Source organism: Poecilia latipinna, unplaced genomic scaffold, assembly GCF_001443285.1.
Source record: "Poecilia latipinna isolate Pla-1442-1.1 unplaced genomic scaffold, P_latipinna-1.0 Scaffold1980, whole genome shotgun sequence".
Classification (NCBI taxonomy): domain Eukaryota; kingdom Metazoa; phylum Chordata; class Actinopteri; order Cyprinodontiformes; family Poeciliidae; genus Poecilia; species Poecilia latipinna.
The window spans coordinates 45,206-59,560 of NW_015114596.1; the positions used below are offsets into that span (position 1 = coordinate 45,206).

Here is a 14,355-nt window from a genome sequence, read left to right on the forward strand (position 1 = left end):
TTAGAGGAAATACAAACAACAAAGCAACAAAAAAGTAAAAAGTAAAATAAATAGGAGTTTCTCTGGATAAACGAACAGTAAAATTATGAAACTACATATTGGTTCCCTGTGTTTAATAAGAATTAGTAGTCCTTAAGTTATAAACCAATAGGGGTTTCTCTAGATTCTTGTTCTGACTTTCTAAGTTTGTTCTTGGAGTTTCTCTAGGTCTTGCTCCGATATTAAAAGTATTAGTATTAGGATCTATCGTTTTCACTGCTCCTGCTCTTAAATAACCCACTCTTCCTATGGTTTGTCTAGATGTCAGACAGCATGGCATTGTGATCAACAGCGTTTTTGATGTCTAATTTTAAAGTATGAGCCTCACAATTTGTGTGATGCAAGCGAGCTTCCTTTGCCATACATACTGCCCCATCAGTCATAAAGCAAGTAACTTTGTGAGTGATTCCCCACTCTGACATGAGCGCTGCTGTTCCTTGTGACAAATTATTAGCAGTAGGTGCGTTAGGCAAATGCAGCACCACTAAAACAGCAGAATGCAAGGACGTGCTTGAATCTATGAAATGGCATGTCTCAGCTAGATATACATCAGTATTGATAGAGATCCACATATCTATGTCAAACTGACTTTCAGTAGTTATGTGAACCTCAACTAGAGCAGAGGTTCACAACCCTGGTCCTCAGAGTGAGGCGTTTCCCGGCTGCTGCACACCTGGACTAAACAAACAGGGGATTAACGAGCTGCTGCAGCAATTGGAAGCATGCTGCGAGGTAATCATTTGAATCAGCTGTACTGAAGTGGGGACATAAACATAGAGAGATTGTTTGATTGTTGTTTTTTTTTTAATGCACACGCTTTTACATTCTGAGAGTTGAACTAAAGCAGAAACACTATCACGCATTTTAGAAACAAAAACCTGAGTAGTAAAACATGTCTCACAGTCTTTTTAACTTGGAGCATATTAACATAAATAAAAAAGGACTGCAGATATCAGCAATGCCCCATACATGCTTCCGGCCCACTAAACACAACGGAGACCACCATGGATTTTACAAGATGCAAACTGAAGATAAATAATCTATTTTCAAGAAGGAATGAAAAATAAAATTGATCAATAGAATATGATAATACTAAGACATTTTGAACCACACCCCGTGCCAGTAGATGGCGGTAATGAACACTTAAGGTTTTTTGACAACCGCCAATAAAAATCAAGAAAAGGAACACAACGGAGAAGAAGAATCAGCGTGACAGGTCTCGCGATCCTTCTGATCTTTTGAGTGCCAGACACAAACCAGAGCAGACAGACAAGCAGACGCTAGAGGACTGAAGGCTATCATGGACCCGAACACGACAATTCTGCGAGTGAAAAGAAAAAGGGGGACAGACCCCGCAGATGCTTTGTTGCTGGCGTGCAAGCGTATCCGGCCCGAGTCGTCCCAGAGCTCGGGGGAGACGGTACCGGAGCCAGACGAAGCTGAGGTGGAGAACTCTGTGTTCAAACTCGTGGCGACTGTAGCGACCCAGGTGAGAGGCCCGCCGCGGTGACCACGCAGTTAGCCCAGGCTATACACGCAGCTGGTGGTGGGCATGACACGGGCCGCTCTGTGAATATGGAGTCGCCGTTAGTGGACAGTACAAACGCAGAGCTGATGTCGTGGCTGAGTGGCCATTAGTAAGTGTGCCATCATAGCGAACAAGCTGTAAGGTGTTTGGAGACAAAGCCCGCTCTGCTGTTGGTTAGCATAGCGTAGTCGCTAGCCTATGTGCTATGCTAACCGAGGAAGTGCTCGTTTTGTTGACGTTGAACATTTAATGTTGCGGGAAGCTAGCCTGTAATTATAAGCATATAAATACAAAATATATTATCAGAAAGCTTTTTTTTATTAAACATTTTGACAAGAAATACATTTTTATGTAACACAATTTTACTTCCACTCACTGTGGTCATAAATATTATTTGATGTTTTGTTTTTATGTATTCTACTATTCTAGAGTTTGTGCACTCGCACTACTGCGAGTGCACAAGTTTGTTTCTGGGTTTTTTTCTATATTTGACCAAGATAGTCAGTCTATTGTTTTTGTCAGTTTCAGTTTTATTATTTGTTTTCCATTGGCTGTTCTACTCCTAATTTCACTGACTGAACAAATTAAAGTTGTTTTTCCATTTTTGACCAAGCTTGTGAAGCTGTTGGTGTATTTCAGTGTGCTGTACTGGTGCAAGGTTATCAAATAAATTTGTAATTAAGTATGAAAAAAAGAGAAACATTTAAAATGAGTTCTGCTGTGTTTAGTTTTTTTTATTTTTTATTTTTTTATCAGATAGGTATCAGAAATTAAAAGTAAATCAGTGCATCCCTAGTTTTGTTCATGTGAACTGAACATCAGTCTCTCTTTGCAGAACATAAAGGACCATGTCTAGGTTTTCTTTATTTATGTATGTGTGTGTATGTATGTATAAATTGTTTTTTTTTATTTATTTATTTATTTACACTTGTTGCTATGGTAACAACACGTGTCCCCCTCTTCTCGTCAGGATGCTCCGGTCCAGACCCAGGTCCGGCAGGCCCTGGCCCGGCCCCGCGCAGCCCATGCCCTGCGCCCGTCCGCCTCCAGCTCCCAGCGGATAATGGGCGACCTGCGCAGCACCAAGTGGAGCACCCGCAGGGAGGAACGCTACAGAATCCTGTCCAGCCACCGCACGGGGCTGCTGCGGCCCGCCGAGCAGGAGACCCCCCGGACTGAAGCCTCAGAGGATGGAGAGGACAGCAGGACGGCCAAACGGTGCAGTCTGGGAGAAATCCAGGTGGTGGATCTGGTCCAGGAGGACGAGGAGGATCCAGACAAACCACTGAGGAAGGTGGGGAGGAGTTTAAGTTTAAATACTTAAACTGCTTTACAAAAGATGAGACCTGAACAGTCATGGTGGAGATATGTTGAATTAAACCACAATACTCCAGATAATTAGCACCCTAACCCATAACCATATAGCTTATGGTTGTGTTTCTATTTGCTAATATTTAAGGTTTTAAACCAATTTCTACTTGTCAACAGAATATTCCTTGTACTTTATTTTATGATTACAGTAGTAGCATCATACTAGGCGTGGATGACATTGACATGAAGTTTTATCACAATATGTTGTGGTATTAATGTGATAAGAACTATTTAATCCTTTTTTATGTAACTTTATGGCAGCAGTCAACTCCACAAACAAAACATTTCCATTGGAACAGAAAACACCAGTTACATGAAGACATTTGATTTGAATCACTAAACTAAACACATTAACCGCGTTTAATCACATTTTCAAATGGATTAGTATTTATCAATACTTTTGTTGAACAAATGGTGGAGAAAACTGTAACATTAACAAACCAGGCAATATGGATTGTTTTTCTTTTATATTAATTGGAATTTATCCTGACAATAAAAATTCTTATAAGTTCCCACCCTAACTTAAAATTTTTTCTATATATTTGTCATATTACTACTGCTAATGATTAGATTCAGTTTATCAATTCACTTTCAGTAGTAATACTTTTTTTTAATATATATTTTATCAAGTTTTACCAATTTAACAAAACCATGACAACAGTCATCAACTTGCGCCGTTAGAATGCTTTATTGAATCCTTTATGTGACCCGGACTAAAAGAAGTGAGCCTAGAGGAGAACACAAATGATTAATTTGTGTTAAACTGCATCATTGTCTCTGCTCCTGCTGACTCTGTCTGTTTGTCCAGACGCTGCCTTCAGACCCAGAAGTGATTCTGTGCAACAACACCAAGCTGCTGCGGGAGCGGCTGGCCGTCTCCGGGGAGAAGCCGGGGGCGGAGCACCGGGAGCACGACGACGACTACGTTTATGACCTTTACTACCAGGAAACGGTCACACCAGGCTGGATCCAGGACATCCTGTCTGTCAGGGCCTATGCTGACGACGGAGAACTGGTGTGTGTGGATGGATGGACGGACAGATGAATGAGTGCTGAAATCTGAGTGAGTGACTGAAGAAATGGGCTCAATTACTGCAGAGGGGCTTTCCCTGCTGCTGCCTTTGTTACTGAGTCATTGGTGTTACATTACCCAGTATTGTTTTAGATCTGTAGGATATCAGTTTTTTATTTTAACAATAGAACTCCTTGAAGCGTTATTTATTCACAAACCTTAGTCCAAATGTGAACATTTTAGATTTGAGCCTTCACCAGGCTGCCACATAAACGCTGCTTCTCCTCAGGTTCCAGATCTGGTGGTCCATGAAGAGGAGGTCTATGATGATGAAGATGACGAGAATGAAGAAAGCAACTGGAGGAATGACTACCCTGATGAGGACAGTGGTTCAGACAGCGACAGGGAGCAGCGCTATGGAGGTAGGCTGAGATGATGGAACCTCAGCTCTGCTCCTGTGTGCCGACAGCTTTTACTTTTTGTTTCTAATGAAAATTTGTTTACATGAACATGAACCTAATGGTGTTTATGGTGACATTAAACCAGAAATGGAGGATCTACTAATGTAGCTGTGGAAAAAAAGCCTTTCTGTCTGCGCTGTGGGACGGAGTTTAACTCTTTAAAGCTGCAGAATATTAAGCATTTCTAAAAAGGTGACATTGTTGAATATTGCAAAATAAATCCACTCTTTCATAACTAAATTTTTTCATCTGTCATCCCAACTCTTAGACTTTATCATCATAGTCAGTTGTGGCCTTTATGGCTAATGGATATTGCGCTCCAATCAGTCCTTTGCTTTTTTACTTCTGCACATTACAGTTTGTATAAAGTTACAATATGCAGTTGTGTATAAAAGAACCGGCCTCTGATTTTTAGATTTCTTTTATATTCACTGACGAGTATGTCAAACTTTAATGTAGTCATTGCCAAAGAGCATGACAGAATGAGGCAACAGGATCCTGGAGTCGAACCCACATGTGTTGCATTTAAATGTTTCAGATCATTTGCTGCTAGAGTAAATATAAAGCACTCTTAAACAATGTGTAAGGGATAAATATCTGACCAACAGACTTGGCTGTAAGGTGAACTGTAATTGGCACCTTTACTAAATGTTCAATTTCCTCTGATTTATCACATTTTTGAACAGCTGAGCTCACATTCACCAGTCACATCCAGAGATGATTACTACCAGAATAAAAAAGTACCTTAAATACAATATATATAAAGGGCTTTTGTAAAATTTGAAAAAAAAAAAAAAAAAATTTAAAAAAAAAATGATCTCAAAACATCTTCTGTGGACTGACTCATTACCACTGACTTAAAACTGTCAGAGCAATTCAGGGAACAATGACTGAGTCAATTAATGTCTTTGTATCAATCTGGAATAGTTTTGATTGTGTTCATCTGTTATGTTTTTGTTTTTCTGTGTCCAGACTACTGGGAGGAGGAGCACTCCTACTGCAGGAGGAACTGGCAGCGCTACCAGAAAGACGTGTTGCAGGAGCTGGGCTGCAGCGGCGAAGACGATGACGAAGACAAATATGATTCTGACTGACTGCTGCACCGCAACTTTCCAGCTTCCTTTTCCTCAAGATGCTTCGCTCTATGAGCTTCTGTGTAGCAGAGAGTACGGAATAAAGAAGAAGAAAAAAAAACTATCAACAGTTTAGATCTCCCAATGTTGGTGTGGTGTGCCAAAGTACTGCAGCATTAGTCCTGATTCCAGAAAGCTTCCTGCAGGTCGGTCGTCTCTCTGCTACACAGGCTCAGGGAGGGAAGGCGTTTCCAGAAGGAACCAGAGCGTCTGTCTTTATTTTTAAGCTGTGCTAGAGTGAATCTGTATGTGGGTGTTTGTTCCATGTGAATCGTTGCACATTAGTGTGGTATGCCTCGTACGCTTCGTGCCGTTCAATACTTCTGTTAGCGAGTCGTCTCCAGACGTGTGTGTGTGTGTGTGTGTGTGTGGTTGCAGTTTTTAGGGTGTTTGCATTCTGTGCATGGTAGCGCATACATAAACTAGATTTTTTTTGTTTTGTTTTCTGCATAATGTGAAAGGCTGGTGCGTAACTTTCTGTTGTGGATGTGTGAGTTTGTGGTTTGGATAAAAAAAAAAATCCAGTTTGGAGTTTGGAACGTTTCTGGAATGCTTGTTGAAATTGAAAGTTTCTGTAAATATGTAGATGTGTAAACAAAGAAAGCTTTGAAAATAAATGAGTCTGTTTTTGTTTCTGTACATGAAGAACAAACGGCTTTGGTAAAAGATTTTTGAAAGTTTATTTCAGAATAAAGTGCAAATACTACATGATTAAAGGCAGGAATAGTGAAACCAGCCATTCAATATAAAAGGAAGAGACTTCTGAAGCAGCAATATGCTAAACAATAGAAAAGTACCTGTATGATTTTACCTTTTGGACAATTTCCCCTAATTTCTTTCCCACTCATTGCCTTGCTATAGTAGAAATTGCCTTTACTTTTTTTCACGTTTCACTTCACAACCACAAACATTTAATTTGAATTTTGGGAGAAATGACAGCTAATGTGACTGTTATCAGTTTGTGAAAGGTGTGAAAACTTCCGCAAGGCAGTGTAACAGTTTTCAGCAGTTCTTTATATTTAATACATATTTGTCTTTTTTAGCTTTATATCAGGTCAGTTCTTCATCAAAAACATAACCAGAGTAGTGTTTTATATTTTCAAGTTTTTTTTGGTGTGCTATAAAATGGCACTATGTTCCTAGAAAATTCAGCCACCAGTGTGATTGTAGTAAGTCATAACGGGTCATTATGCTGTATGTTTCTCCCTACATAAATCTGCATATGGCAGCATTTGCAGTGCGTGGCAGCAGCATGGTGAACAATTCAAAAGATGAGAGCTGCTTGTTTCCCAGCAGAGTTTCCTGTCTGGAAGAAATGGGCTACTGGCTTTTGTCCGTCTCTGTCAGGACGCAGAAGCAGGTGTACTGGGTGAAGAAAGTCAGAGAACCTGCAGGAAGACACGTTAGCAGACCAGACATATTGAGATATTCTAATATCTTACAGTGCCTACAATTGGATGTTTTAGCCTTCTATTGCTTTTACAAATCAATCATGATCAACTTTTTGTTTTTAATAAAAAAAAGTGTTTCCGTTAAATAAGAAACATTTAAAATCAAGTGAATAAGTTAGTGCAAGTGATATGTCATTAAAAAAATATACATCGCCAATCACTTCCTGTCATCTTTGTCTCTATGGTGGCAACCAAAGACTCTGGTTCTTGATCACATGACTTGCATGATGCAAAAAATTTGTTTCCGTTGCAGTTTTACCAAATACATTAATTTTGATACAGCTGAAAAACCATCTCATCCTCGCACTTTTTTAGCATTTTTCCATTTAGTGCATTTATTTTCATAATTTCAATTTGCACAATTTTAAGGTCGATGGAAAACGCAGTTACTGCCACCGGCACTTCACTCAGGTGACATCTACTCCACACGTGGTCAGACCACTAACACCATTCGGCTGGACCTCTGTTGAATTAGGTGTTGAATATTTATATAATCGTTTATTTTACATTACTCTTTTTTACTATACAACTCTTTTTTTTATAGAAATCAATTTTACTTTACAAAAATAAACTCTGTCATGTTTTTTGTCAAAAAAGTCAAATTTTGTTGCTCATGAATGAGTTGTAAAACCTCCCAGGATGTGTGGCGTACTCACGCAGCAGCTTGATGATAATCGGAGGTCTTTTGGACTCCGGCAGATAGACGCCCAGGAAGTAGACGGGAACACCAGACAGGGCGATTGCGATCCCGATCAGGGAGTTCAGGGTGTCGCTGTACAGAGGAACTGCCACCAGGAAGACAGCACACAGGCAGAACACCACGGGGTAAAACAGTGTGAGCTACAGAAGGGCAAAACAGGGGAGGGAGGGGGGCAAGAGTAAGAATATTATTTTTGTAAGAAAACATGTCAAAGCACTCGGCTTTAATCACATAACTGTTTTTAAACTAAACTGAAAAATCTTGTTTGTGTTGTTTTTATATAGATTAGTTCAACCAGATTCTGCTTTAATCACATCTCCTCTCTTCTAATCAACCCCAATTTAGATAAATGAGTCAATAATGTTACTTTGAGAGGTCTGGGTCTGTCAGGCTGCTTCCAGCGAAGGTAGATCTGCCCGGCGACAGACAGACCCATGAAGAACCAGTAGCTGAAGCTGTAGTAGTTGATGAGTTGGAAGACGTCTTCCACTGTGAGGTAGATCAGCGACATGATACACTGGGCAGGCAGGGGAAGAACGAAAAAAAAGAAAGAAACAGGAAATGTTTCAGCTGGAGATATTTAATCACAATCAACAGACAAAAAATGTCCTTAAAATCCCTTGTTTATTTCCAACAGTGTACAACAATGCTTGTGAGACTTTTCATACCAAATATCTCATCAGTAAATGCAAAAATGTCCATCTACTGCCATACTAAAAGTAGGAAAAGACATTTGGAAGCAATAATAGCATAAAATAGTAAGAAACATTCATAGTTTGCTTGTTTTGTTGTTTTGTTTTTTCTTCTAAGACAAAAAACTATTTTCATCCATTTCAAAACTAAGTGGGGAATATTTTGTTTTATTGGAATTGGAAAGTGCTCTAAGATGGCATTTTCAGCTTCAGCAACGTTTCAAACAGGTGCAGTGATATATTTCTGCCACTAGGTGTCACCAAATCCTCCAAAGTCTAACTTCCCTGTGCTTTTACCATTCAGATTAATTTAAGGTTGATTTTTTTCTCTTACGTTGAAAATCAGCGCAGGGATTGGAGTGAATCTTTGAATATGGATCATGGACAGAGCATCTGGAAGGTGACCCTCCCGGGACCCTACAAAGAACAACCTGGACACAACAAACACGAATAGTTTTAATGCCAACATATCTATAATGTTGTTTGTTTTTACTTGATGTTTATGAGTGGATAAATGTGCAGTACCTTGAAGCAGCTATAATGGAAGCATTTAGGCCTCCATAACAGGATAGCGCTACAGCAATGGGGATGATCCAGTTCATGACACCCAGCGTGTGATCTGCAAACGTCTGTGGAGAACACATGAAGGTAACATTATGAAAATATTCTCATTTCCATAACTATGTCCTGATCAGACGCAGACTGTTAGCTCACCACCGCCACAGCATCGCTGGCCAGTATGGCACTGCCATCCAGAACAGCATAGTAGGCCACGTTGGTGAGAATGTAGATGATGGTGACAATGGGCATGGAGATGGCAATGGACAGCGGTAGGTTCCTATAACATTTAGAAATGTTCAGACTTAATTCTTTCTGAATGGATGACAAAGAATTGAAAAAAAAAAAAAGACCTCTCTGGGTTTTTGATCTCTTCTGTTACAAAGTTGAGTGTGTCCCAGCCGGAATATGAGAAGAGTGCCGAGTACAAGGCCAGAGCAATATCACCGGGGTCTGTGGACGAGCCCTGGAAGGATGACTTGAAGTTGTCTGTGTAGCCTGAAAAACCAAGGAAGCCGTTTTCAACTCTATCCAAATAAGTAACTGTCATCACATTGTGGACATAAGGCAGGTCACGACTTCTATTGGTAACCTGATTAAGGTTTGCAGTAAGAATGAATGTCAAGTCACTGTCTTCCAAAAGCTGACTAGGTCTGACTGTAAATGTATAAAACACAAGCAAATTGCATCTTAGACTTTAGTGAGGCTTGTTAAATGTCACAGTTGGAGACTGCACCAGTGCAGGAGAAAAAGAAAGCAAACTGGCTTGGCTTGTTTGGGAAGATTGCCAAGATAAAACCTTCTTTTCCCTAAAGAGAACAAGCCCTCCTGTATTTGTTTATGTGATTCTGAACATAACACTTTGAGTTGAGTTATGCACAAGTTTCCATAATTTTGCTAGTTTGCATAAAAAAATCTCAATTTATACCTATTACAGCCTTTTCACTACAGTTAGCCAAAAACTAGCCATTTAAATTAGAATCAACTTGACCGAAAAAATATAATTTGTTAAATAAGTGACAATAAATTAGTGTTTGGTTTTAGGTGTTCACAGATACATCCTGGGCCATGGTTACCACTTGTATTAATTAGTAACATATGCTTTTCAACACCATTGTTATTTTTCCATGCATCCATCCATTATCATACATGCTTAGGATCACAAAGGATGCTGTTACCTCTCTTCAGCAGTCAACAGACGATGGGTTGAGCACGTATGATAATGGATGGATAGAATTATAAACTTAAAATTACAGAGTTGTTTATAATTACAGTCATATAATAGAACTGCCCTGCTTAGGGAAGCAGCATGTTGGAGTAACACTGCTACGATGCTGTTTTTCTTGACTTTTGTTTATAATTTTTCGGGTTGAGCCATTGCTTTAGTTTTGCCTGGTCTCTCTGTCCAGCTTTCTAACCCTTAGAGATAGACATGAGAGGAAAAAGCAAATGACATTGATTAGTAACGGTGTCATCCAGGATAGGTTTTGTGGTATGTTGGGTCTGCTATCTGGACATTGAGGTGTTAGTATGCTATCACAGTTATGCCATAACTCTACTTACCCTGGCACAGCTTGACAATACCAGTAATGATAATGACAATGAGCGCTGCCACCTTTGCATAGGTAAAGATGTCCTGTACACGGGTGCCCCACTTTACATAAGCAGAGTTTATGAATGTCAGTAAACCTGAGGAGGGAGGAAAAACTTCACACATTAACCAACAAGGACATGAGCAAATAACAGAGGGATATCGCACGATTTAAAGTACTTACATATGCATGCAGCAGCGACGAGGCGGGATGCTGTGTATGGGGGCTCACAAGTTGGGAACAGTGGTTGTACCAGGTAGTTTGCGAACGTAATGGCTATAACGGCTTGGCTGGTGGGTTCAATGATCAACAGTGACGTCCACAGACGAATGAATGCAATGAAGCCACCAAATGACTCCAGGATGTATGCATACGAAGCCCCTGATTTGGTTATTGTGGTGCCTAGCTCAGCATAGCAAAGGGCCCCAACAACTGAGAACAGGCCCCCAATGGCCCAGATGACTAGAGACAGCCCATAGGAGGCGCTGTAGATGAGCACGCCCTTGGGGGAGACGAAGATGCCAGAGCCGATCATGTTTCCCACGATCAAACTGACCCCGTTGAGAAGCGAGATCTCCTTCTTGAGCTTCATGTGTTCTTTGGAATGATCCTGATGAGAGGAAGACTGACTGGCACTGCCATCCAATTTGTCAGATCCTTCACCGCCGGCCATGATGTTGGTCTTGGGGCTGAACCAGTGGGACCTGCGCCAGGATGATCCTGCCCCCTTGTTCCTAATTGACAACCTTGGGCACAAAATGTCCAACAGATCCGAAATACAGTCTTTGTTATTAAAATGGAGCTGAAATGTTCAGTAGCAGCTTACAAAACAATAAAGGCCTCCTGTATCATCTACACTCCACAAAGGGGCAGCAGTGTTTAAAAGAAATGGAGTTCTTGAAGGTGTGTTGTGCGTATCATCACACTTTAACTTTTATCTTTGCTAAAACATTAGAAAACACTGTAGTTTTAGATGCTTCTATAAGGCTCACCTGTCATTCATCAAATCTGTGTCATGTAGACATGACAAATGCACCAGGCAGACAAAGGCATGATCTTTGTAGACGTTAGCAAGACAAGACATGGCATGTGCCTGATGTTCTAAATTTTGAACTGAAATCATGTCTCCACCCTCCCCTCACCAGATTTCCGTATGAAAGGCACACAGTACCAAAAATAACTCCTGGATACAAACAGGAAGCTGATTACATTGTTTATTGCTCATTCTTGAGGAAAAAAAAGTCAACTCTAGGGAGAAGGCTTCAATGACACAATGTTTTGTTTCAATGTTGTGTCCTGTTCAAATAATCAAATGCAGATTATGGTCCTTAAGCTTTTACAGTGTGGTAAATGTTTGGATTTGTGAACAGCAGACCCTTATAAAGGATACAAATATCTATATTTTTGCAACATAGCTCCAGCTCTACACTGGTTGGAGAAAATCAGTGGATATGAATTTTCCAACTTTGGCCACAGATTCTCAATTGGACTTAAGCTTGGACTTTGACTAGACCTTTTAATACACATATGCATGGTATTAATGTTCTTTATAGCTCAACATGTGGAGAAAAATTGTTCACCGACATGTTAAATCTTATCAGCAGTGGACACACCGTCATTGTATGACCAGACCCCCAGTAGCCCATGGCACATGTAACACTGTGAAATAAACAGAGTGCGGATGGATAGTTACAGAGCTGTGACTATATCCATCTCAGCATAAAAGAACAAATTATTTTCACACAGCAACTTTTTCTCTTTAAAAATATAAATAATGATGGTGAACAAAGTCTTAAAATCCAACCTTTTTCATCCCAAATTCACTATTTTTCATACTTTAGATTTAGAAAAACACTCAAATCAAATTTCATATATATTTCAGTTTTCAGGATGTGGGGACCTCACGGCTTTGTGCCATTTGTTTTTCAACTCTGAGTAACAAGGAGTGTATGAGGAGACTCAGATAAACATGAAAAAACTGGCCTGTGTTTGTCTACCTTTCTTCGAAAGAAATCTCAAAACTACTTAAAATAATGTACACACATAAAAGCAGGCACTCGTAGTTTACATTTAATTGATATTCAGTCCAGGATAAGGAAGTAGATCCCAAACCCCCCCCAAACAAAGTCAGGACATAACACAGTACTAATAACGTAGATTAATTATTTCGATAAGTAAAAAGTAGAGCGGAAGTTATATAATTGCAACCCTAACATTGTTGGGTTCTATTTTTCCTCCTGCCAATAAAGGCTCAAATTTCGCCGAACATCTGCCGCGAGCGACTTGAAAACAAACATGAAAGAAAACGAGCCGCAGCACCCGGTGTTTTCTGTCTGCATTAAGCTAGCAGGCGTCACATTTATTTTCCGCTCATGAATTTCAAAATACAACCAAATAGCGTGTAAGTTTAGAGTATTCAATTTTATATCTCCTATCTATTCAATTATTCAAACGGAACTTGTTCTTTTATTTCAAACTTTTTTCATATTTAGTTTAAACCTCGTCTCCAACCATTTGCAAAAGCATGCAACCTAAGACAGTGTCTAACGATATTCGTGTAATCTTTTTCCTGAACTCACTTCCTGTCTCGGCTTTGTTTCGCTTGCTTGTCGCAGACCTATCTCTTTTGTCCCGTTTCTCAAGCTAATAAAATGAAAACAGTCGTTCGAGCATCAACCACAGACAGCATAAACCCAGGATGTAAATGTTCAGGACTTACCTTAGCTGTTTTTTTTTTCTTCTTCCAATTATTATATCCTCCGTTGGTGTTTATGACCGGCAACCAGCCCTGCGCCGCACCGCTCACAGCTGATCCATCTGCAGCCAGTAAACAACAGCCTGATGTTGCTGCTGCTGTTAGGGGGAGCGTCATGTGACGAGGCATCCTGTAACACAACATGTACTATGTGTACAATACACCTTAGGATACATGATGATACTTAAAGAAATTATGATAACAAATCCAGATTCTGACACATTTATTCACAAAAAGAGAACACCACTCTGTGGCGACAGATAAAAAAAGAATAAACTAGGAGCTTCAAATATTTGTTTTGCAAATAAAACAAATCTGAAAATTGTATTGCCCATTAAAATTCATCTCCCTTTACTCTGATAGCCCAAAATAAAATCCAATGAGACACATTGCCTTACAGCATAGAGGTGAGGTCCAAGAGTAGATTTAAAAGTGTCTGCTTTGTTGTTCGTAAAAGAACATTTTGTAACAGTAGATGTTTTGCTATGTGGGTCATTGTACTTTCAAAGAAATGATCAGACAGGGTGTCATCAGTTACAGAAACCTAGGAAATATTCACATCCTGTCTGATAACCAGGTCCAGAGTGTGTCCTAGATTATATGTTATGCTTATTTGATATGTCAAGTCAGACCAAAGTTTTCAAGCACATCACACAGCATGGGTGTTGAAATCTCACATAATTATCAAACAGTCATAATCAATGCATATGACAGATAAAAGCTCATTGAAGTCAATTGTAATTTTTTTCATATATTTTGGGATTTTGTATAGAGTTAGTGTCAGAGTTTGTTTCTGGTCTTTTACCTCAAGTCCCAGAAATCCAAGAGTCATCATTTCCCAGGAAGGCTTTTTTACATTCAATGAATGTAAAAAAAATACTGTTTTTTTAAACACCAGTGTTTAAAAAAGTACGAGTTAGCAACAAAAACTCGTATTTTACTCTGCATTTTGCTCTTTCAGACACAGCAGCAACATGTTCACTAAACAATGCTGTGTACTATCTGTGTGTGGCTGACAGTGGTGGAGAAAGTACTCAAAAAATGTACTTAAGTAAAAGTACAA

The 14,355-nt window shown here is 39.7% G+C and overlaps 2 protein-coding genes across 4 annotated transcripts; one reads left to right on the forward strand and one right to left on the reverse strand.

The window, feature by feature from the left end:
• Positions 1-1,228: 1,228 nt before the first annotated feature.
• Positions 1,229-5,850, forward strand: slc7a6os (solute carrier family 7 member 6 opposite strand). The gene is made up of 5 exons (XM_015016108.1): positions 1,229-1,528; positions 2,538-2,861; positions 3,747-3,953; positions 4,240-4,372; positions 5,384-5,850. The coding sequence occupies exons 1-5, from the start codon at positions 1,340-1,342 to the stop codon at positions 5,503-5,505; spliced, it is 975 nt and encodes a 324-aa protein (XP_014871594.1). The 5' UTR covers positions 1,229-1,339; the 3' UTR covers positions 5,506-5,850.
• A 350-nt stretch (positions 5,851-6,200) lies between these two features.
• On the reverse strand, positions 6,201-13,398 carry slc7a6 (solute carrier family 7 member 6). Of its 3 annotated transcripts, XM_015016106.1 has the most exons (11): positions 13,257-13,397; positions 12,122-12,196; positions 10,721-11,283; positions 10,509-10,634; positions 9,299-9,443; positions 9,102-9,225; positions 8,913-9,016; positions 8,722-8,818; positions 8,063-8,212; positions 7,652-7,835; positions 6,201-6,932 (listed from the first exon to the last, which is right to left on the reverse strand). In XM_015016106.1, exons 2-11 carry the CDS (start codon positions 12,181-12,183, stop codon positions 6,865-6,867), a joined length of 1,623 nt encoding a protein of 540 aa, XP_014871592.1. In that variant the 5' UTR covers positions 12,184-12,196; positions 13,257-13,397; the 3' UTR covers positions 6,201-6,864. The 3 variants fall into 3 exon arrangements, with proteins under 3 accessions (XP_014871592.1, XP_014871590.1, XP_014871591.1); XM_015016104.1 differs by lacking the exon at positions 12,122-12,196 and having other exon boundaries at positions 13,257-13,395; XM_015016105.1 differs by lacking the exons at positions 6,201-6,932; positions 12,122-12,196 and having other exon boundaries at positions 7,659-7,780; positions 13,257-13,398.
• Positions 13,399-14,355: the final 957 nt, after the last annotated feature.

Coding starts and splice junctions, on each gene's coding strand:
- slc7a6os (XM_015016108.1), top strand. CDS start 1,340: ATGGACCCGAACACGACAATTCTGCGAGTGAAAAGAAAAAGGGGGACA. Junction 1,529..2,537: donor TGGCGACTGTAGCGACCCAG/GTGAGAGGCCCG, acceptor TCTTCTCGTCAG/GATGCTCCGGTCCAGACCCA. Junction 2,862..3,746: donor CAGACAAACCACTGAGGAAG/GTGGGGAGGAGT, acceptor CTGTTTGTCCAG/ACGCTGCCTTCAGACCCAGA.
- slc7a6 (XM_015016106.1), bottom strand. CDS start 12,183: ATGGGCTACTGGGGGTCTGGTCATACAATGACGGTGTGTCCACTGCTG. Junction 10,635..10,720: donor CGTCGCTGCTGCATGCATAT/GTAAGTACTTTA, acceptor CTCCCTCCTCAG/GTTTACTGACATTCATAAAC. Junction 9,444..10,508: donor TATTGTCAAGCTGTGCCAGG/GTAAGTAGAGTT, acceptor TTGGTTTTTCAG/GCTACACAGACAACTTCAAG.